Raw genomic sequence first — 23227 nt, forward strand, 5'->3', positions numbered from 1 at the left:
TATTTGGGAGCAAAATGGGATAAAGTAAAATGAATCAAATATAAGTACAGTACAGTCTGCTAAATCAGTCTCTGAGATTTTTCAGCCCCAAGGGGCAGATCTCAAGCTAGAAAAATGTTAGGAGGCTGGGAAAAGAGATTTTAGTATTTTCCTGATATAAATTGCATACTTTGCTTCTTGTTGCTAAAATAACATAAATCTATTTGGCTGTCAGTAAATGAATTAAGTAGCACTACAGCTGGCTTATGATCAACTGCAAAGGCAAACTGGAGCTTTAACTTGGCTGAAGGGTTTACTTCTTAGTTGCAGAATTAAGATTTATATCCTTTCCCTTTGTTTCAGCAGAATAAACATTTGAATTTTTAAACAGTAGTGCTCCAACAATATGGATGCAATGGAAGAAGTTTTCTACTCTGCCTGGCAAACTCATTCATTTTGGCATCTTAGCCATTCTTGAGAACAGTTTGTTATCTAAAGAATATCCTGGAGTTTTCAGCATTCCCCTGGCTTTTTGCTTTCATTGCCAGAATGGTACAGCAATCATTCTGTTGATCCTTCTTTACATTCATAACCATGCATGTTACACAAGAATTCCCAGAACCTGCAAATTTTGGTATCTGTGACAAATCTCACATGATAGAGTATTACTTATGTAAGCATGTAGCCACCAGCAAGTGGGCAAAGGCCCCATTCATCAACAGGAAGCTTTTTTGCTTCGCCAGTAAGCACAATCCAATTCTTGGGATGATGCTGGATCAGGAATAGCATCTGTACAATTCTATTTTCACTAGATACATCATGCTAGAATTCAAAAATAGCAAGGGCATTGCCTTAAATGGGCTTCGGAGATCCAAGGGTGCTTTATGAGTAGCTGGGAACTAGAATTAGGAAAATATTTATTCATCATGTAGAAAATACTGCCTTCTCCACCTCATCAAAAGCTGCATAGGGCTTTATCCCCTATTGCCTTGGGCTACCTGCAATGCATCTCTAGGAAATACAGAAGCAGTTATCGCCTGACCTATGGCGATATCCACATCAGTGCTGTGATTTTCTGTTTCCTTCTGAAGCCCTGTATGTTCTGTGTTGCTTCAAAACTACAGCAACATGCAGAAATGTTTGCAATATAACTCCTCTGGAAAAGAGAAAAGCATCAACTCTTTAGAAGAAAACCAAGGCAAAGAGTTCATTTCTGCAGCCCTGGGGGGAAAATCCATCCATGATGTAATGAGGCCCATTTGATCATAATTGCCAGCCCTTCCTGAAGTTCCCATATAATAATAGAAAACATTTGACTGATTGAAACATATGAAAAAACAACTTCTTTGGCATTTAAAGTTCTGATTAACCATTCCCATGAGTCTGAAGTCCTGGACTTCAGCCTATCCCTGATAAATAAATGGGGGGAAATTATTCCTTTAAATAATACTTTGTAAGTGAAATAAGTGGCTTGAATATACTGAGTATATATTCACTATAATCGTTGGGCCTTACGATACATAATTCATTGTTCAGCTGCCCAAACTCTCAGCTCTAAAAACTCAGTGGGGAAGTTTACAGGCAGAAGGTAGAGATTTAACAGCTCACAATCTCCATGGAGGTCTTCCATATCCGAAACCTTGAGGGACTCTCCCAGGCAAGACACACAGTGCCAGGTTAGAGGGGCCGATGTCTGGCATGTGACAACTTTTGAAAGTGTGGAATAGAAACTGGAATAAAATAACTGAATCTTCAGATGTCCTCCAGACTCTGTATCAAAATGCCTCTTTTAAATTGTGTCCCAGCCCACTCCACGTGAAATTGAAGCCAGTGCTACTTTCCACCTTGCCTGACCATCCTCGGCCTTGGGGGAGTGGGACCAGTCAGGAGATGGGCCTTCTTCCCCTGCCCAACACAGAGGGCCCTTCATCCATTCTGAGCAAACCTCTTCCAACATCTCTGCTCAGATCCTGGGTGTGGATTGAGTGAGCCCTTGTGTGTCTATCAGAATTGAAGTTGCAACAGACAGACGTGCCTCCCCTCCACCTTCCATCCCCAAAAGGAAGCGACTTGTGGTTTCATGAGGCAACTGGCAAGATGACACTGACAATGGCAAAAGTCCAACTCCTGATAAGGATTTCAGCAGCAGCAAGACACTCTTGGAAGGATTGCAGCATCTCTGCTTTCGGGGAGTGGAGCCCAAAATCTGTCCTCGCTCCCTCGCCCTTTGTGTTTGCTATTTCATCCGTTCCAAAGCAAGCCTGCTTCGTTGTAAGGAAAGAGTGAGGAGTGAGGGAGCTGCAGCTCAGTTCAGCAGACCGATTTGGAGATATATTTTTTTTCCCCAACATAAGCAAGCTGACTGCCAAACCTGAATTGCCAGCAGGGAAAGGGACTAAGCAACTGCTTTAAGTTTCAGCCTGTCTGTGGTGCAGGTTTTTCAAGTCACACACACACCTGCCTGTCACACACACACACTTTCTCTCGCTCTCTTTTCCCTCTCTCACTCATTCATACACACTCACACACATCTAGGGATAAAGGTGCTGTCTGAGTTTCCTGCCTCTGTAGGTACCTTCATCGAGGACCTTGACTTTCCAGAGAAGATCTCCTGAGGGCCAGGTAAGTACCAGACTGAGCAACAGATCTTGCTGACTTGAACCCAGAGTATCTCTGCTCCTGCTTCTCCAGTGCAGTGGGGCTTGGGCACCTTTATGCAGAAGGATCTAGGAAGGGAAGCAAGTTTAAAGGTTTCAAATCCTGTATTTTAAGAGCAGGGATTGTCAACTTTTGCTGCTGGTGTTACAAGTATGTATAATCTTTATTGCCATTGTACTTAAATACAACAAAATTGGTTGACCTTTTTAAAATAAAGCTTCCCAGAATGGCAAAAGCCAAAAATAAAACTGATGCAGGTTTTTTTCTAACATCTTTGCCAGTTCAGTTTTGACAGGGAAGCAATGCAGGGAAGGAAAGCAAACAGCAGAGAAAGGGAGAGGTATGGGACACACTTGTGGATGTTTATATGAAAGTGAGGGTTTGGGTAGGGCTTGCTCCATCATGCGTGTGTTTAGTGTTTAGTATCTAGTGTATTTTAGGATTGACATGAAAGGTATTAATGTGATTTTATATACTAGGAAATTTTGTACCTTTGATATTTGAAAGGCAAACAAGTTCAGAACATTCCCACTTCAAGAAGGAAATGTCATTTCAAAATAGGGATTTCAATTTTTAATTCAAAAATGTCCAGGGTCTTGTTTTCAACCACTTATATTTGAGTAGTAAAATTAGAAATCTGACATTACATTGTTTCAGAATTCTATTTATTGTTGTCTATTCTCCTGGCAACTTCATGGGAGCCCTTCATTCTGAGGGAAAGAACCTGTAAACTTAATTAGTTAAAAAGGGTTCATTTATGAGGAATCCATTGAGGTGGGTGGTGAGCTAGGAAGGCAAATGGACAGGATAATCTGAAGGCCTACATTTTGTAATATAGTTTTTTGTTGGGGTACAGTTTGTCTGACTCTGCTGACCTCCAGTTCTTCTGGATGGCTTTTTTTTTTTGTTAACAAACTAGGGTAGTGCCATAGGGATTTTTAATTACTATAATTGTCTATTTCAAACATGAAAGTAGTGAGGATGCTGTGTTATGATTGTCTTTTATTTTTGGTATATTATTGTTTATCTTGCACACTACACAAATAATTGTAAGATTGCTGGAACTTAAATCTCATATGAATCCTGCTCCATCACTTCCACAGTGCAGGAATTGTCAACCACAACTTTTTTCCGAAAGTTTCTTTGCAAAACTCAGAGTTCTTTCTCTATCTATATTGTTGTGGCATGGCACACATTTTACACAGGAGTAGCTACTAACCATCAAATGCCATTAAGTAAGCAAGCATCTCCATGTTGCAGGTGATTCAAAACAGTCAGCATGCACAGATAACTGATTTTTCTACCCCTATCAGTGCTATCTTAAAGAAAAGAGGGATCTTCCATAAGCTGTGTGGTAAGAAATGTCACACAGTAGTAATATGGCAGAAATTGATGTATTTCTGTAAAGCTTCTCATAATGATAATCTGGCCAGAAGGGTGACAAAGCAAGAAATAAACAGGCTAAGAATAGCAATTGAAGCAATGAGTTACCGCATGATCCAAAGAGTAAAATATTGTGATGATTGCTGTAAGGTGGCAGAGATGGGAGAAAGTGGCCTTATTCAGGCATGCCCAGGTCCACTTCTGATTCCGGGAAGAAGAAAAGAGAGTGCATCTCAGGACAGTTTTGTTTCCTAGGGGAATTAGAATCTTCCCATTGTTTCTACTGAATAGGCGCTGACTAAATACATGCCAGTCAAATGGGTTCTTTCACCAGCAATATTTGTTGAAGGCTCTCCTTCCTGTCCCATGGGCAGCTTCTCCAAGTTGTGACCCAAAAGTGAAACTTAAGAAGCAAGTTAGTGAGAAAAATGGAGGGCACCAGAGGTGTATACAGAAATTTCTGCAAATATAATTGAGAGGATTCAGAATAACAGAGTTGAAAGGGACTTTGGAGCTTTTCTAGTTCAATCCCCTGCTCAGGCAGGAGACCCTATAACATTTCAGACAAGTGGTTGCCTAATCTCTTCTTAAAAACCTCCAGTGATGGAGCAGTAACAACTTTTGGAAGTAAGTTGTTCCACTGGTTGATTGTTCTCACTGTCAGGAAATTTCTCCCTAGTTTTAGGTTGCTTCCCTCCTTGGTTAGTTCCCATTCATAGCTTCTTCTTGTCCTGTCTCTGGGTGCTTTGGAGAATAGGTTGATCCCCTCTTCTTTGTGGCAGCCGCTTAGATCGTGGAACATGGCTATCATGTCACCCCTAGTCCTTCTTTTTATTAGACTAATTCCTGTAACCATTCTTCATATATTTTATGAATCGAGATCTTATTTCAAAAGTGCCTTGCTGGGTGGATATGATAGGAGGCCAAACTGGGGCTGTAAAATTTCAGAAGACATCACCTGGCAACTCCCTAGTTATTAACCTGATTTTGGCAGCCCAGATTGGGGAGCTCTAGCCAGTGCTGATTGTAGCTGGAGATCCAACTTCAGAGCTCTCTTCAGATTTCAGAGGCCTCTTCAGAGTTGCCACTAACATGTATATCTGAGAACTATATATAGCTGTCCTGATATACTCACCCTTCCTTTTCCCTTTATCATAATCTGATATAACTGTTGTTCGTAGCCATGGCTTTGCTAGGGCTGAAACATATTAGGGGGGAGGGAAATTAATGTATAGTACTGAGAGTGTAGAGCACTTATAGGGCTGAAATCTATGGCTAGTTCCATGGCATCTCCCTCTACAGCCATAGACTATTTTCTGCAACCAGTTGCAAAAATAATAGTATTGTACACCTATTTCAGGGGAACTGGAGATTGCCTGGAAATTTTCAATGAGAGCCTTCCAACTTGCCTGCATTTCCCTTCAAGAGCCCTTGATTTCTTGCTTTCCCACCAAATGCAGTAAACAAAAAGATCACCTTCTGGTCTAGATAATGTTGACCTTCAGTTGTTAGAGGTAATTGTTTGGTCCGAGGAAGCAATTTCACATTTTCCAAAACACTTGTGTCTATGTGGGTGCTTGAGAAGACAGATAGACAAAGAGAGACGGAGAGATATCGCCTCGGGCTGTCTCATTGGATGACCTCTCTGTCTGTTACTGGAGTAAGAAGAGATATTATGCTGCCTGAATAGAATGTTGCCATTTAAAGCAGTTCTTATGTGTTTTTGTGCGAAATCTAACAGTTATTTTCCCTGTAAAGAGTCCTCAAACAAGACTCATATTGCTCATATAAGCTGTAGGGCAGCTGCAGGACAGCTGCACGCTGGAGGAAGGCTTTGTGTTCTCTAAACAATTGTTTCCCGAAGTACAGGTAGTCCTTGAATTACGAGCCCAAAATTTTCTGTTGGTCAGCAAGAGCTGTCAAGTGAGTTTTGCCCCATTTTACAACCTTTCTTGCCACAGCTGTTAAATGAATCACTGCTATTGTTAAGTTAATAACACAGTTGTTAAGTGAATCTGCCTTCCCCATCGGCTTTGTTTGAAGGTGATCCTGGAACACTGCAACCATCAGAAATACATGTCAGTTGCCACGTGGCCAAATTTTGATCACATGACCATGAGGATGCTACAACAGTCATAAGGGTGAAGAATGGTCATAAGTCGCTTTTTTCAATGCTGTTGTAACTTCAAACAGCCACTAAATGAATAGTTGTAAGCCGAGGACTGTCTGTACTATGTTCCACCTATTTCCCTAAATAGGTGATGGAAGAATGCCTGTTTACAGGATGAACTATTTACTAGGCAAGATCCTCACCCACTACTACTACTATGGGGGTTCTTCCTGGTTCATCCCTAGCTACCTTTTAAGCTAGTAAACACTAGTGGGGCCTCACACCAGAGGTGGGTTGATCCCGGATTGGACTGGATCAGCCGAACTGGTAGTAGTGATGGTGTGAGGCTCCATCCACCACCACCCCAACTCTTCTGCACATGCACAGAAACATCACATGCACGTCCGAGAATGCACAACCGAACTGGTAGTAAAACATTTGGAAACCCACCACTGCCTCACACCTTGGAAAACAAGGATGAGGATGAATTGCAGAAAACCAGATTGTTGATTATCAGCAGTTCAATCTGCTCTAATTACTCAGTTACAAGTTTATTATCAAAACAAGTTTCCTTTAACTTACTATAGTGTCATAAGAAGTAACTTCTGCTTAACAAAAAGGGGCAGAAGGCAGTCACACCATGTTTTCTTCTGGCCAAACTAGTATTTTAATATCCCTGGACTGGCAATGCAAAAGCAAGCAAAAAATGGGCCCGGGTACACCACCCCATCCTGACCTGAATCCTGTGCACTTCAAAAACTTTTACTACCGGTTCTGTGGGTGTGGCTTGGTGGGCGTGGCAGGGGAAGGATACTGTAAAATCTCCATTCCTACCCCACTCCTGGGGAAGATTACTGCAAAATCTCCATTTCCTCCCGATCAGCTGGAACTTGGGAGGCAGAGAATAGATGGGGGCGGGGCCAGTCAGAGGTGGTATTTACTGGTTCTCTAAACTACTCAAAATTTCTGCTACTGATTCTCCAGAACTAGTCAGAATCTGCTGAATATCGCCTCAGATCCTGACCCTACCAGAGGGTCCATACCCTCTACCATCCACAAGTGTTATCAGTTCCATCTTAATACTGTTGTATATCCTGGCCTGAAATTGACTATGATGGGTGCAGGGACTCCTCTTCTTCCGAAACACTGTGAAGATCCATTTTCTCAACTATTTTCCCCAACAAGAGAACTGGAACACCATTGTTCAGCACTCTAGTCTCAGTTTTGTTCCATTACTCTCCTCAATCACTCCAGAAAGGAAAAAAAATAATTTAGGACTAAGTTATGCATCATACATTCAAGTATGGGCCACAAAATTGAAAGTCACAATATCAAATAAAGAGCAGTCCCTTTCCAATCTATTGTTCCAGAATTCTATATTTCAGTCAAGACTTTTACAAGACAAGCTTAACCCACAGAAATACATGCTCATCAAGATATATGGACACATTGACATGGGTTCCTTGGTAACAAGACAGAAATGGTTTGCCACTGCTTTCTACTGGGTATCTTTTGACGACCCATTCCCATTGTCACCTACAGTTCTAGATTTTCTTGTTTTCTCCCATCTCAATTTCAACCAATCTTGCTTTTGCTTAGCAGAATATTTAGTAGCATATAGCTAAGCAGATATCAACCACTGTCAGATATATGCTACTAAATAGAAATATATTTTTATTTTTCCTTTTATTTCAATTAAATTTCTTTCAATTTTCCACCAAATCGGCATTGTTATAAAAGTGGGGAAATTGTTACCACAGGTGTAAATATTATCACTAGTATTCCAGGCTAAAGCTAGTAATCCAATCTAATGCTGGATCACTAATAATCCAGTCTAGCATTGCCTAGTGGAACAGTATTTCATTGCAGGTATGGCCCCCTTAGGATACAGGGGTTTTTTATGGTTGGTTGGTTTCGTCTTGGCCCACATATAATACATAATAATAGGACTACCAGATCTGGGCTACAAAAATCAGAATGGTTTCTAGAAGTTAGCAAAAAGATATAGAAAACCTAACCCTTTGCTGCCAAAGTCAGGATTTTTGCAATTGATAGTTCTACCTTCTAATAGGGCTGTGGTGGCTCAGTGGCTAAGATGCTGAGCTTGTCGATCAGAAAGGTCGGCAATTCAGCGTAACGAACTGAGCTTCCGTTACTTGTCCCAGTTTCTGCCAACCTAGCAGTTAGAAAGCATGTAAAAATACAAGTAGAAAAATGGGGGCCACTTTTGGTGGGAAGGTAACAATGTTCTGTGCACTTTCGCCGTTTAGTCGTGCTTGCCACATGACCACAGTGACATCTTTCATCAGCTTTGAAACGGAGATGAGCACCGCCCCCTAGAGTCGGGAACAACTAGCACATATGTGCAAGGGGACCTTTACCTTTTACCTTGATTTTTACCTTCCAATAGTAACACTGAAAACAGTCTGCTTCACTCTTCACGTATCTCCCTGTCTTTCACTGTTAACTAAGCAGGTCTCTGAGCTGGATTTATGAGAAGAAGTCTTGATCCATTTCCAGGGCGCTTTCCGTAGGCAACACTCAACAAATTAATATGCAGAGCCCAACTTGGCCTAGTCGTATTTTTAAGTGGGGGTGAGGGTTGTTGTTGGTATTGCAAAGCACCCATTCTTTATCCAGGGCACAATGGCTGCCAACAAAGCAAACAAGAGCAAGTCACAAAGCTGTGTTCCCTCAAAGACAAGATGAACTAGGATTATGTTTCTATTCAAAACTGGGACAGAACAACCCCAAAAACAGCATCTGGTGAATGGGCCTTGTGTACTTCCCCTCTCCATCCTCAGGAGTGCCAAGGCAACTGGCTTCTGTGACAGGGAGTTGAGGATCATTGGCTGGGACTCAGAAGCCAGCAAAACATTATGTAAGACCTTCAGCATTTTGATTGGCCTTTGCTTGAAAACAGAGTCGCTGCAGATGGAAGCTAAAATGGACTTTGCATTCAATTGTCTTTGTCTTTGATGTGCACTTTTGTTTTTTCATTTTAATTGCAAATACCTCCAAGAGAGGGGCCACGAGGAGCCGGGAATTTATCTGTTTCCTCGCAGTCCGTGTTTAGGTCTTTGTAAGGGGAGGGAATCTCTCCAAGTGCAAATAATAGCTTCTAATTTTGGGCTTCACTAAAGGGCAAAACACTAAGGCGCCGTCAAGCTTGCTTTAAGGTCAGCATAGCTATGGTATTTGCATGTTTCAAAACTGCAATATTTGGTTTTGTAGCACCTGTATCTTAAATGCCAAAATCATCAGATTTACTTTGGCTATAAGTTTCCTTAGAGCCACATCTATGGACATGACTTGACTATGCCACATCCCAATGTCTCTGCTACTTCTTCAAATGGGAATGTTATTGTATATCTGTATGGTACTAGTTGTGGAAGAAGGAAGAGGAGGAAAAGGGTTAACCTAATAGACATTATCCATAGGAAAAGTTTCCTTTAGTCAAATTGGCTGCAAGTAGTTTAAAACTCCAAATGGCTTAAAAGCTTCTAAAAACATTGTCAATTCAATTAAATATTTATTAGGGTCATAGACCAGCACAAAAAATTATCATTAAAATAAAGCAAAACTGAACAGAACAAGGCATGGTAATATATTACATTTCATGGTGAAATCAATAGGTGAGCAAAGCCTACCTAATTTTACAGACAGTATAACCAATTTTAGCTATAGTCAGAGAAACTGAATCATAATGATCTGACAATAAGTTTTACATAAAAATGATCAGAATCCCCCAGATATTGAATCAGGTAAGGTGTTAAGATGAGTCTGTGAGTCCCTATAGAGTGGGCAATACACAGGATATGAGCTGTAGTTTCAGTGACATCTTGTCCACAGGGGGACACTAAGAAGCTTTTAAGCTATTTAAGCAAAGTTATGTCCTAAAATTATACCAGGCCATTTGTATAGAGGTGGGCACAGGAGGAACAAAAACCTCCCAGTTCTCTTTCCTTCAAAAGCCATTTCAAAGGCACCATGTGAATTGTTTCAAGATGCCACATATAGTGGGAGATTCTCAGCTCCCTGATTCTCCATGAGCTTGGATGTTCTTGGATCTCCCTTTATTCAAATAGCTATTTCAAGGAGAATCTGGGACTGTGATGAAACTACGTGGGAATTTTGATGCTTTGTTGGTTACAACCTCTTATCTGGTGATATTTTATACATTCCCCATTCTATAGATTTCTCATAGAGTTGCTTCCTGTACAGCAGGGGTGTCCAAACTTAGGACATGCTGGCTGGGGAATTCTGGGAGTTGAAGTTCACAAGTCTTAAAATTCCCAGCAGTAGAGGTTTTGCTGTAGAGGTTTTGATGGAATGGGCTAGGATATAATAGAATAATTTATTGGCCTAGTGTGATGGAATTTGTCTCTCAGCATGAGTTCTCAGTGTACATAAAAACAATGAAGTAATATAATCATAAGGTGCCAACATGAGAAGGTAGTAGAAAAGACGAAAAGGATAATAGTAATTCAGCCACACAACATGGGTAAACATCATTATATATAAGATAGTACTGTGGTAATTACTGTAGGTATTCAGCAGAGTGATGACACAAGGGAAAAAGGAGATGTAGGAAATATAAACTCATATAGGAGTTTATATAGTGATAAACTCTTATAGTGATAGAAAATTATATTTAGAATGCATAATAATGTCAAAATGTATTGATGTTGTTAGCCCTGTAAGGTAGTCCAGACAAAAAAAAACACAATCAGCAGTACTAGCTCTTTTTTTTTTTATTGTAAGGTTATATTAGCAGGCTCTAGTAAGACTGAAAGTATTTCTCCCTTCCTTTCCTTTTACTCTTCAGAAAACTAGGGAGGGTCTCTTCTGAATGCTTCCAATGCCCTCCCCGCTTATGTGGACTGAGATATATTTTACATGCTGGTTTCCAGTATGCATCTTTCCCTCCCCCCACGCCCTTGGTCATTCCCATATACTAATACAGATGTGCACATGGATGGCCAATCTTCTTCCTGGGCAGGTAGATTGCTACAATAAATGAATGATACTATATAAAGTGAAGAATGAGAGGGTGGTTATGGAAAGCCAAAGCTTACCAGCTGGCACTTTTCCTCCTCAATTGGTTTTTTAAAGAAAATTTTATTTAACATTTTTTCTTTCATTTCTTTAAATTTCTTTATTTCTCTTGGTAGAAGAATCCGTTAAAAACAAGTACAATAACAATTTCAGGTGGAAGACCCCAAATAAGGTTGCTTTACCATGTTGCAGTTTAAAGAAAGGCAGGCACATACACTTGCTGCTTGAGGTATTTTAGACTAGATGATGCCTGTAGACTAAACCAGATTTGCATGATACACTATTATCACTGCCATCACCAACACCAATTTGTAAACTAGTATGTTATGCAAACCCAGCCACTGGGGATTATTTCTGATTCAGTCTGTTGTTCAAATCTAGGAAAACAGGTTACTTGTATTCAGATATATATGGTTCGGGACTTATGTGTATATGAATATAGCCCATATCACAGGGGTGAAATCCTCCCGGTTCGGCCTGGTTCAACCAAACTGGTAGCCACAATTGCCCTTAGTTCTGCGAACCTGTAGTAAAAAAATAGCTTCTGACGATCGCATGGCTCAGCTCAGATTGTCGGAAGGTTTTTTTCTGTTTTTTAAAGTATTTTTCCCTACGAGTTTGCGTGAACCAGCAGTGGGAAATGCTTTAAAAAGCTTTTTAAAAACCTTCCGATGATCACGCGGCTCACAGCTGAGCCACATGATCATCAGAAGCTATTGTTTTAGCTTTTAAAAGCATTCCCCCCCCCCCGCTAGTTTACCCAAACTGGCAGGGAAAAATGTTTTTAAAAGCTTAAAAAAAATAGCTGAAAGTGAAAAAAAAGTTGGCCACGCCCACCCAGTCACATGACATACACTCCACCAAGCCATGCTCACAGAACCTGGGGGAGGGGGGAATTAGATTTCACCACTGCCGTATAGCTTTGGTATTGGGTATTATATTGGAACGCATCACAGGATCAGTTGGAAATCCAGCCACCAGCTTCATTTTGTAATCCCATTTAAAATTTCCCTGACAGAGATTTTAGGTGTGCAATTCTTTTAAAAATTCAGATTTGAAACAGTTGCTTTGGGTTTGAAACAGTCTTCTGCAACCTTACCATGTTTCAACTTTCATTAAGGTTTAATGTCCAGCAAAAATCTCTTGTCTTAAATTTGGAATAGGTGGTTCAATGTGAAACGAGGCTGTTTCAAGCTCAGAACGTTCTCACAATGGTTAGAACTTAGCTAAATATTTCTGATAAAACCAGAATATCTCTTCCCAACTCAAATTGGGTTTGAAATGTACTCTTTCCAAATTGAAATGTTTTGAACTGAAAATGCTTTGCCTGTCCTTTAGTGGTGCGATTCAAATATTTTTACTACTGAATCTGTGGGCGTGGCTTGGTGGGCATGGCAGGGGAAGGATACTTATGAGCCGAGGTGGCGCAGTGGTTAGGGTGCAGTACTGCAGGCCACTTCAGCTGACTGTTATCTGCAGTTCAGCGCTTCAAATCTCACCGGATCAAGGTTGACTCAGCCTTCCATCCTTCCGAGGTGGGTGAAATGAGGACCCAGACTGTGGGGGCAATTTGCTGACTCAATTTGCTAAAAATCTGTAAACCGCTTAGAGAGGGCTGAAAGCCCTATGAAGCGGTATATAAGTCAAATAAATAAATAAATAAATAAATACATACATACATACATACATACATACATACATACATACATACATACATACATAAATGCTGTAAAATCTCCATTCCCTCCCCATTCCTGGGGAAGGTTACTGCAAAATCCCCATTCCCTCCCAATCAGCTGGGACTTGGAAGAATAGATAAGGGCTGGACCAGTCAGAGGTGGTATTTACTGATTCTCCGAACTACTCAAAATTTCTGCTACCAATTCTCCAGAACTGGTCAGAACCTGCTGAATACCACTTCTGATGGCCTTGCTGTCCCATTTCTGCTCAAAAGCATTCAGGCAAGGGGAATCAACAAGTTTCTCAGGAATTGGATAGAAAGTAGAACCAGGAAGAACTATTATCTATAGTCCTTCTGTGGCACCCAACATTTGTAATCTGGGGCAAAATGTATCTATACTATTTAGAGGGTAGCCCTGCTTTAAATTTCTCCCTTTGGGCAGAAGAGGTCAGAGCTCAGCTATGTCCCCCTCTTGGGGCATCCCACATTTCAAATGAGATGTAAGTCAGGCAGATTACTTCACATGCAACCTCCAACCTTTCTATGAGCATTATGCCACAAGGTGCACATATATTGGGGTCTGAAGTCAATGGCATCACAATAAATCATGTTGCTAAAATGAGATCGTATGCAACGTCATGTCATCATGCGAATGTCACTTCTTGACTTCTCATACAAGTATATAAATTGTGGCATTTGTGTGATGATCTTATGCCACGTAGTTTACCATTTTTCATGTGGGATGTCAAGTCCCTTTAGATGGCACCAAAAGTTTCCATAGGGTTATTTTCATCATCATCTTTCTGCAAAAGGCTGGATATTGCCAAGTTAAATTCGATCTGGTAATTTAGATGGAGACAGCAAAAATCATTGATTTCTTTTTGTGGCTTTATTTTCTCTGAAAGTTTCCTTGCATTTCTGCAGTGTAATTTTGTTGGGACTGAAATACAATAGGGATGCATGCAGCCATTTATAACCACTTGGAGGATTATGTATCAAGGAAGAGAGAGCGCTATTAACTGCAAACATTGAACCTTTTTACCACTTCTACAGTCTCCTATTTCCCAACTGTTGTTTGTAGGCACAGACTGTTGGATAAGTTCAGTATGAAAAAAATGAATGTCCTTTGCAATCCGGTATTTAACCATGCTGAGCATGATATAGAAAACTGGAGTATATTACTACACGCTCCCACTCCCAAAGCAAGTATTTTTAGTTCGGCTGGATATAATTAAGCCATCCATATAACAATAATTGACTTCTTCTCCTGGAAGATTATGTTCATAAAGATTATAGCAAATCCAATTCAGTCACAGGCAATGCTTCTAATGCAAAGCAAACGGTCCGCCCCTTTCCAAATGGTAGACTTTAATTCCTTTTTTGTTTTTTGAATGAATACCCTCTAAACCAGTGATGGCAAACCGTTTAGGCACCGAGTGCCCAAAGTGCGTGTGTGCGCCCAAATGCAAAGTGTGGGCATATGCGTGTGCACCCCGCCCAAACTTCAAGGTGTGGGCATATGCACACATGTGTCATGCACTTGCTCTCCACATCTGCACGGCAGAGACCCAAAGACCACTTGGCCGGCAGGAGGCACACACGCATGAGCAGCAGAGACCCAAAACAGAGCTGGGTTGAGGGCGCACGTGCACACAGAGAGGGCTCTATGTGCCACCTCTGGCATGCGTGCCATAGGTTTGCCACCACTGCTCTAAACTGAAAGCTTTGATAAGTAGGGATGGATATCTGCTGGAGGGTGTCTCAAAAAAGATTAAGAATGTGGGTGATATGCAAATGAAGCTGTGGGTGCCCAATCACTGGAGGCTTTTAAGGAGTGAACAGCCACTTGTCTGAAATGGTATACGGTCTCTGCTCGAGCTTGGGAGTTGGACTAGATGACCTCCAAGGTCCCTTCCAACTCTGTTATTCTATGTTTGGATATACATTTAATAGACCCTTTTGGTGCAGCTTTATGGAGGGCCAATAGCAAACTCATTTAGCATCAGACTTTCCAATGCAGGAGTTCCAGTATAGCTGATTTCTTAAGGAATCATGCTTATTAGTCATAAGTTAAGACATCTGAACAGCACCAACCAAGAAGAAAATATAAGGAAATTCAAACTGTTCCACCCTATTGCCTGTACTTTCCTTTGGTCATTATGAACTGTACTTTCCAAGCTGTAACAACTCAACATTTTCTACATTTCCCTCAACAACAGGCAAGCCTTTTCTTTGATCTGAGAAATCTATTTTCCCAACTACTTACTATTTAGGTTTTTGTTTTTTGTTTTAATTCTATTTCTTTTTAATTTGGCCGTCTGGTATTCATGGAGAGGTTGATGTGACCAACAGATAGTACTGGGCAGTGGGGAGGGGAGAGAAGCTTACTTTTAATTATTTTGCTATGTGCATCACATACTTTTTCAAAAAGTGAAATTTCAATTTAAGAAAAGATAACTATTAGGCACATCATGGTACTGAAATAGTCTGAGAAGCAGCCACTTCAAAATGTCAGGAAAATGAGAATAAGAAGTGGAGAGTGAATAAAGGATGTTATCTCTCTAACTATATTGTGCAAAGTAAACCATTTGGTCAGACCAATGGAAAATTTATACAACAAAAAACAGGGCACTAGCTCTTCACAGCTTACCATCAACAAACTGATTGCCCTAGAACCTTCTACCTGGAAATATTCTGTATTACCATATAAACCTAATAATTTTAAAGCTATTTTATTTTCCCAAAGAATCTTGGAGATTTAAACCTTTAATCTTGGAGATTTTACCCTGAACATGCTGAAACAATATAGGACTTCTAACATACTTGTTCAAACATCATGTAAGGGAAATTATTAATAAATAAAATTACAATTAATAAATTGTCTGGATTTGATTATTATTTTTTTGCACAATTTGAAGCAATTCACTAAAGTTCAGTAACTAAGTTTTTTCTGGAAATATCCCTTTTAGAGAGTTGTATAAATACTAAATTCCTTTAAATATAAATCTCTTTTACAATCCCTATGAATATTGTAAGAATATGTTAGGGTTATAATATGCTAACTTTAATCCTAATATCAGATTGCTATATGATAAATCCCATCCCAAGTACCCTTAAAATTCATCAGAATTAATTTTAAATTATTTTTTATTTTTTTTTAATATGTGGATTATGACTGTTCAAATTACTGTATTCAAATCACACAGTCTGGTGGAAATGGAAAGTAATATAAACAAAACTAATAAAACATTAAAAAAGAATTAATTTTAATAGATCTTTCCTGGAAGATCTGAAGGGCCAGTTTGGAGACAAGTCATCCTAAAGAAAGGCTATTTGGTCATTAAGGTCTTTTTGTTTGCTTGCTTGTTTAAATTTTGATGCCACCCATCTCCTCTAAAAGATGACTCTGAACTGATGCTGACTTGATGGCACATAATCAATCATAAAACATCATTATATTATAAATATTCAAAAAACATGTAATATTACTGTTTGCGCAGAGTTGTCCCTCTTTTCAACATATAACTTTTGAGAATTGAATATGGTAGCATTTGATAGATGGCACCTAAAACTAATTAGCTTTCGACTATATTTCAGAGTACAACAGACATGCAATTTTATTTAGCAGTTCACTGCATTTGATCATTGGCATAAAATGATGGATTGCATTTCACACTGGGCAGCTTGTCAGGATTCCCACTTGACCATTGTCAAAAGAAAACTCTCTACAGGGCGGGGCATAACCTTTTCCTAGGGGGTCACAGCAACACTTGTAATAACAACACAAATAATTCATACACCATTCGAAAGCCCATCAAAAACTGAGTTTATTGACACGGTTTAATAGTCAGTATGACCACCATTAGCCCTTCGAACAGCATTCAAATGAGGTGCCTCTCGAAAGGCAATGCATTTTATTCTGTCAATGATCCTTTGTTCTTCCGAATCGAATTTTCCAGCCATTCTTAAAGCAAATTTAACATTTAATAGCTCATTCAATTCAGTTTTTTATGGGCTTTAAAATGAGGTGTCGCGGAAGTTGTAAACTGCTGTCGATCTTGCTGTGACCCCCTAGGAAAAGGTTATGCCCCGCCCTAGAATTGCAAAATAATGACTGTTTGAAGATTTGTTGTGTTCTTATCCACCTCGTTTGAATGCTGTTCGAAGGGCTAATGGTGGTCATACTGACTATTAAATCGTGTCAATAAACTCAGTTTTTGATGGGCTTTCGAATGGTGTATGAATTATTTGTGTTGTTATTACAAGTGTTGCTGTGACCCCCTAGGAAAAGGTTATGCCCCGCCCTGTATTTGGTGCCTTTGTGTCAGTTTTTGATGACAAGTCCCTGTGGTTTTCTAAAAAGATTTTCATAAGTACGTAGTTTATTTTCCTAAGGCTGAGAAAAAGAAACTAAGGTCACCCAGCTGGCTTTGTATTTAAGGTGGAACTAGAACTCACATCACCCAGTTTCTGGCCTAGTGCCTTAATCACTACATCAAACTGGTTCTTAGTTGCTAATAAATTTCTACCTTGTGCTGCACGGAAATGGTAATGGGATGATTGTGTATTTAAAATGGAAATGGAACTTTTGGCAAAAACATTTGTTGTGATTGAATCAAAGGGGTCAGGCAAACAGTAACTCCTGCACAGAGTCCAGAGATATTTCACTAGAAGAGTCCTTCACTCCTCTGTTTGCAACAGAATACCTTATGACACTAGACTTGAAATTTTGGGCTTAGACAACTTAGAACTTCGCCGTCTCCGATCCAACCTAAGCGTAGTACATAAAATTATATGCTACAATGTCCTACCTGTCAATGAATACTTCAGCTTCAACCACAACACCTGAGCTCACAATAGATACAAACCTATGGTAAATCACTCCAAACTTGATTGCAGAAAATACGACTTCAGTAACAGAATTGTCAATGCCTGGAATGCACTACCTGACAATGTGGTTTCTTCCCCAAACCCACAAAAACTTTAACCTCACCCCATTCCTAAGAGGTCTTTAAGGAGCATGCATAAGCGCAGCAGAGTGCCCACAGTCCCTGTCATAATATTTCCTTGTATTTGTATCCATTTCATATATTCATAATCATGTTTATACAATATCTGTTAACTAATTCATGCTTGATGAAATAAAAAAATAAGAATCTAATTCTCCATGTTGATATGTCTTCCTAGCTCTCTGTGTGCTATCAAACGTGTACAAAGTGAAAATGTCCACAGAAAAGGCTATCAGAGAAGACCAGGTGGAGATTTTGGAGTACAACTTCACCAGAATCAGCAAGAACCCTGATCGTGCAACCCTTGATCTCATCGCTGCTGAGGCGGGGCTATCAGTAGAAGAGGTTCTAGTGAGTAGTTGTGTCTTTTAACTTCAAATACAATCATTTGTATCTTGAGGTGATCCATTCATTTCTGGACCACCTTTCTCTCAAGTACCATATTGCTTCCTAGTAAATTATTCCTTCTCATTTCCTCCCAGCATTTGCTAGGGCTAAAGGGTGCATCACCTGCTAGAACCGTGATGGTGAACGTATGGTATGTATGCCAAAGGTGGCATGCAGAGCCCTCTCTGTGGGCACACACACCAATGCCCCAGTTCAGCCAGCTGGCCGTCGGTTTTCTGATGTGCGCATGCACGCTGGCCAGCTGGTCGTCGGGTTTCCAGCTCTATGGCGTGCACACGTGCCCTCTGGTTTGGGCCCTCTGTGCCAAAAGGTTCGCCATCACTGTTGTAGAACATATGGGAGGGGAATGAGAATCTGCCTATAATCCCTTCTGTGGAATCAGAATCTTCTTACTGATAGAAGGAGACCACTGTGGGATGTTTATGGTGGGATCAATCCTTTATGCTATTTGACTCTCCTGTTCCACAGTGGATCAGAAATGGAGTGGTAGAATGCTGTAGAGGTGTTAGAATGAATCACAGCACATTTGGCTACAGATAAGAGAGCTCAGTCTTTTGTTTGTTTTTTTTAAAAAAAAAACTAATTCATCCTCCCTCAATACACCAAACAAGCAATAGGGAATGGGCTGGGGAAGCATTTTTCTCTTTGACGAAAGCTCCCCCCCCCCACTTTTTTTAGTAAGGATTCAAAACTCTTTTTCTTTTACTAATAGGTCAAAATGATAACGCCCATTCCATACCTACATTTTCCCAGATGGAATGGCCATTTTTTTTCTCCTTTCAAAACCTAGATTCTCAGTAGCTCACCACTCATTTTACTATTGCCTGCCAAACTCTCATTGTCTTGTATCCAGTACTAGGAGTCCTCCTGTCAGAGTTCCAAGTAACATACCATACCAGAGCAAGCAAAACTCTGAGGCAGGTAGATTCCTCAAAGAATAATTTTATTTAGTTATTTGTTTGTTTATTTATATGACATATTTTATATGTCATATTAGCGCAGGCTGGTGAAAACCAACTCTTCCTATTACCGTGGTTTTAACCTAATTAAAAGTAAAGGTTTTTCACTTTCTCAAAGCAATCAGTCACACGGTCCAATCAGGATACTGTCCAGTTGCAAGGTGACTCCAGTCCCCTCCTTACGAGCACCAGCAGCAATGTCCTTGGTTCCCAAGAGAAAGTATTTTGTTTTGGCTACAACACCCCAACTATCTCTATTCCCCACTCCCTGACCCTCTTCTCCAGTGTGCCAGTGCTGAAATTTCAAAATGGCCAGTCAGGCCAGCTTCAGGGTTGACACCTCCACTTACGACAATTCATTTAGTGACCATTCAAAGTTACAACAGCACTGAAAAAGTGACTTATGACCGTTTTTCACAGTTATGACCTTTCCAGCATCCCCATAATCATCTGATTAAAATTCAGATGCTTGGAAACTAGTTCATATTTATGATTGTTGCAGTGCCTTCGGGGCCACTTGGTCATCTTTTGTGACCCTTTGACAAGCAAAGTCAATGGGGAAGCCGGATTCACTTAACAACCATGTTACTAACTTAACAATTGCAGTGATTCACTTAACAACTGAGGCAAGAAAAGTTATAAAATGAGGCAGAACCCCTTAACAAATGTCTTGCTTAGCAACAGGAATGTTGGGTTAAATTGTGGTCATAGGTTGAGGATTACCTGTAGCCACTGTCCTCTTTACTCATTGGGAAACATTCCTTTATTTCTCCAGGAATGGTTCAAGAAGCGGCTGGGAGAATGGAGGAAATCGGAAGGGCTGCCTTCAGAATCCAGGTCTGTCAGAGATTGACTAAAGCTCCCCCTTTTGAAGACATCCCTGGAAAACGGACAGCAGCTCAGTTATCGCTCTCTCTGTGGAATGTTACTGTCAAAAATATTTTTTCCTATTATTTAACCTACTGCTTATTTAAAATGTATATACTAGAGGTGGACAATAAGTATATGAAATTGTGCATGCTGATTGTAATGTAGACGTTTATGAAACTTACAAGGAAAAAGCTACAAACTGTGCCTATTGCAAATACAGTGATAACTTAATGGATCTGGTTTAATATTTCTATTAATTTCAGCAAAATTGATAGGAAGGAGCAATGTGCTTTTCTTGTCTACTGTACTATGAGAAAATAGCTTCAGCACCAGAGTTCAGGAAAGCAAAATCTAGAATCAACTGCATCCATTAACATCTTATAGAAACTAGATTTACAAAAAAGAAGTTTGGGCCATCATGTGGTGTCTGTAAAGGCCTTCATGTGTACACAAACAAGAGAACAAGCTCCATCTTGCCTGAGTCCATATTCAGTTCCTATGTACACAGAAAACTCACACAATCCATTGTGAATTCAGGGCAGACATACTAATGAACACTGTGAAACATTCTGCAATCGCGAGCACTGTATAGTATCTTGAGTCCAGCTAGTGCAGCTTGGTTGCAATCAGATCATGAAAAGGCCCAGCTAGCCAGCAAGTGAAGTACAGATCATTCTGGACTTACAATCTTTTATTTAGTGACTGTTCAAAGTTATAACGGCATTGAAAAAAAGTGATTTTTTGACCGTTTTTCACACTTAGGACTGTTGCAGCACTCCATGGACACTTGACAATTGGCCCATATTCATGATGGTTGTGGTGCCCCAGGGTCATGTGATCACCTTTTGTGACCTTCTGACAAAGGGGAAGCCAGATTCACTTTGCAACCATGTAAATAACTTAACAAGTGCAGGGAACCGTTTAACAACTGTGGTAAGAAAGATCATAAAATAATAACTGTGGCAAGAAAGATCGTAAAACAACTGTCTCACTTTAGCAACAGAAATTTCAACTGTGGTTGCAAGTTGAGGACTACCTGTATATAAAAATGATAGGAATGAAAAGATGCCAATGCACCGTGCTTCTTTCTCCTTACCTTTCCTCTAACTCATCTCTGTCTTGGATATCTGGCAGAAGGCATTCAGCATACATAGGCTGTTTACAGACTAGCCAAATCCACCAAAAGTGGTGGCTTGTGTGCATAGTTCATTAGATGTCAACATAATTAAATGAATACAAGAAGCATATTTTTAATAATTCTAATGCTGTGCATGAAAAAGAGTATTTTTTTCTGGTTATGTTAATGCATCACATATTGTACGCTGACTTGATGTGGGGGTCCAACTGATTTCATACACTATTATCTCTGAAAAAGCCACTTCTGAGGAAAGGCCTACACAAAACCTACAGAGATAAGAATTTATTTCTTCATCACAGTTGCACAATGCATTCAATTTTATGTAAAGGTTCTGTCACAACCACAACAATGTGTGGCAAACTGGGCCTTTTTTCACGTGGAGCCTAGAAGAAAGTGCTTCGTGTTCTACACATGGAAGGCTGCTTCGAAGTATAGGTCAATAGATGAAGTGATCATAGGAATGAACCATTCATCATGCTTGCTCATTCAAAGCAGCAAAACAAACCAGTTAAAATTGAACTTCAAGGTTTTAACAATCTGTTCACCCATTTACTTACATTACTGAGTGATTGATTTCAGTGGGCAATACAATGGGGAGAAAAGTGGGTGCCCAGAGAAGTATTCTGTGCTGACAGCAAATATATCATTGTACTTATAATTCTCTGAGAAGTCAATGAAGTTCAAAAGCATTCAGAGGTGCACAACAGCAATTCTGATGACTTCAAACCTGGAATGTTGAAATGGGTGGAGTGAGGGTTTGACCCATCCTTCCAGCCAAAATGAGAACAATATGTAATAAATTATTTCAGCAAGTATATTGAAGAAGTATCCATGCAACAAAGACAGAATCAGAACATATGAAGGTCTATAGTTCAGCAGAGAAGGTCTCTGTGAACACCCAAAGTCTCTCAGGTTGAAAGGCTGCTGACATCTCCAAATGAATCCCTGTTTGCCATTTTGGAGAATTGCTGATGTTTTGTTTTATTTTGTTTTAGATAGGAAATGGCTAGATAAATCAGACTGAATTTACATGCCGACTTCTTGTTTTGCAAAAACAGGAAAAACGTGGAACTGTTTTGACATTTCTTCACAACTGTGGATTTCTATAAGGAGATGATGTTTTACCCACATAAGGAAATTTGTTGGGACATTATGAAACTCTTGATGAAACAATGCAATTCAGTGAAGAAACACTCACATTATGTCATGAGTACCTCTAATATTGCTCACTATCTGAATGTAATAGAGCTCAGTAAATCAAAAGTTCAGAAGTAGCCTCCTTTTAGTTGAAATCAGCTACTTGTGACCTAAAGGACACAACTCTGCATGTTTCCTGACACTGCCTTTGTTCAAGAACTCTTTTGACCTCCAAATCTAATCTACAGCCTGAGGATTCCTGATCTTTCATAAGACCATCTATGTAATTTCCAAGTATGAATAGATCAGACCTACTTAGTCTTTGAAGATCAGTCAAGGACAGTGAGCATTCAGATGCATTATTTTAGGCTAATCTTTCATAGTCAAGTGTTGGCCATATGCATTAAACTATAATTATCATCTTTTGGATATTCCCGAGAGAATATGAATATTAGTCAGAAGGCATTGCTTCATTCACATAACAAGGAATATGTACTAATAAATTCTTAGGAAGTGGTGTAGTTGGGCCATAAGGTAGTATTCTTGCTTCCATCATGGCTAGTTCCTTCAGGTGAGTCAGGTAAGACCTGGCTTTTTTCTCCGGGCCTTGGATTTGTGTGGTGTGGGTATGTCTACTATGGGATTGGTTTTGCACATTTATGGTCTATGTAATGTATGTTCTCCATTAGGAACATCTTCTTGAGGGATGGGAATGTTATTCTATTGGATTGGATTGTTGTTTCAAACCTTGTATGTCACCCAGAGTCAATTGGACAATCATGAGCTGGGCCATTTATAAATAAATAAGCTAATAAATAAATAACAATACAACCTTCA

General features: G+C 39.9%; 1 protein-coding gene across 1 annotated transcript; it reads left to right on the forward strand.

The window, feature by feature from the left end:
* Positions 1–1936: 1936 nt before the first annotated feature.
* On the forward strand, positions 1937–23227 carry HOPX (HOP homeobox). Its single transcript, XM_014068801.2, has 3 exons — positions 1937–2601; positions 18057–18229; positions 20021–23227. Exons 2-3 carry the CDS (start codon positions 18092–18094, stop codon positions 20096–20098), a joined length of 216 nt encoding a protein of 71 aa, XP_013924276.1. The 5' UTR covers positions 1937–2601; positions 18057–18091; the 3' UTR covers positions 20099–23227.

Source organism: Thamnophis sirtalis, unplaced genomic scaffold, assembly GCF_051295495.1.
Source record: "Thamnophis sirtalis isolate CommonGarterSnake01/CBP01778 unplaced genomic scaffold, rThaSir2_p1.2 scaffold_5, whole genome shotgun sequence".
Lineage (NCBI taxonomy): Eukaryota > Metazoa > Chordata > Lepidosauria > Squamata > Natricidae > Thamnophis > Thamnophis sirtalis.

What these genes read in the sequence shown, in the direction of transcription:
- HOPX (XM_014068801.2), top strand. Translation starts at nt 18,092, where the DNA reads ATGTCCACAGAAAAGGCTATCAGAGAAGACCAGGTGGAGATTTTGGAG. An exon ending in TATCAGTAGAAGAGGTTCTA is followed by an intron (nt 18,230 to 20,020) that starts GTGAGTAGTTGT and finishes TTATTTCTCCAG; the next exon opens with GAATGGTTCAAGAAGCGGCT.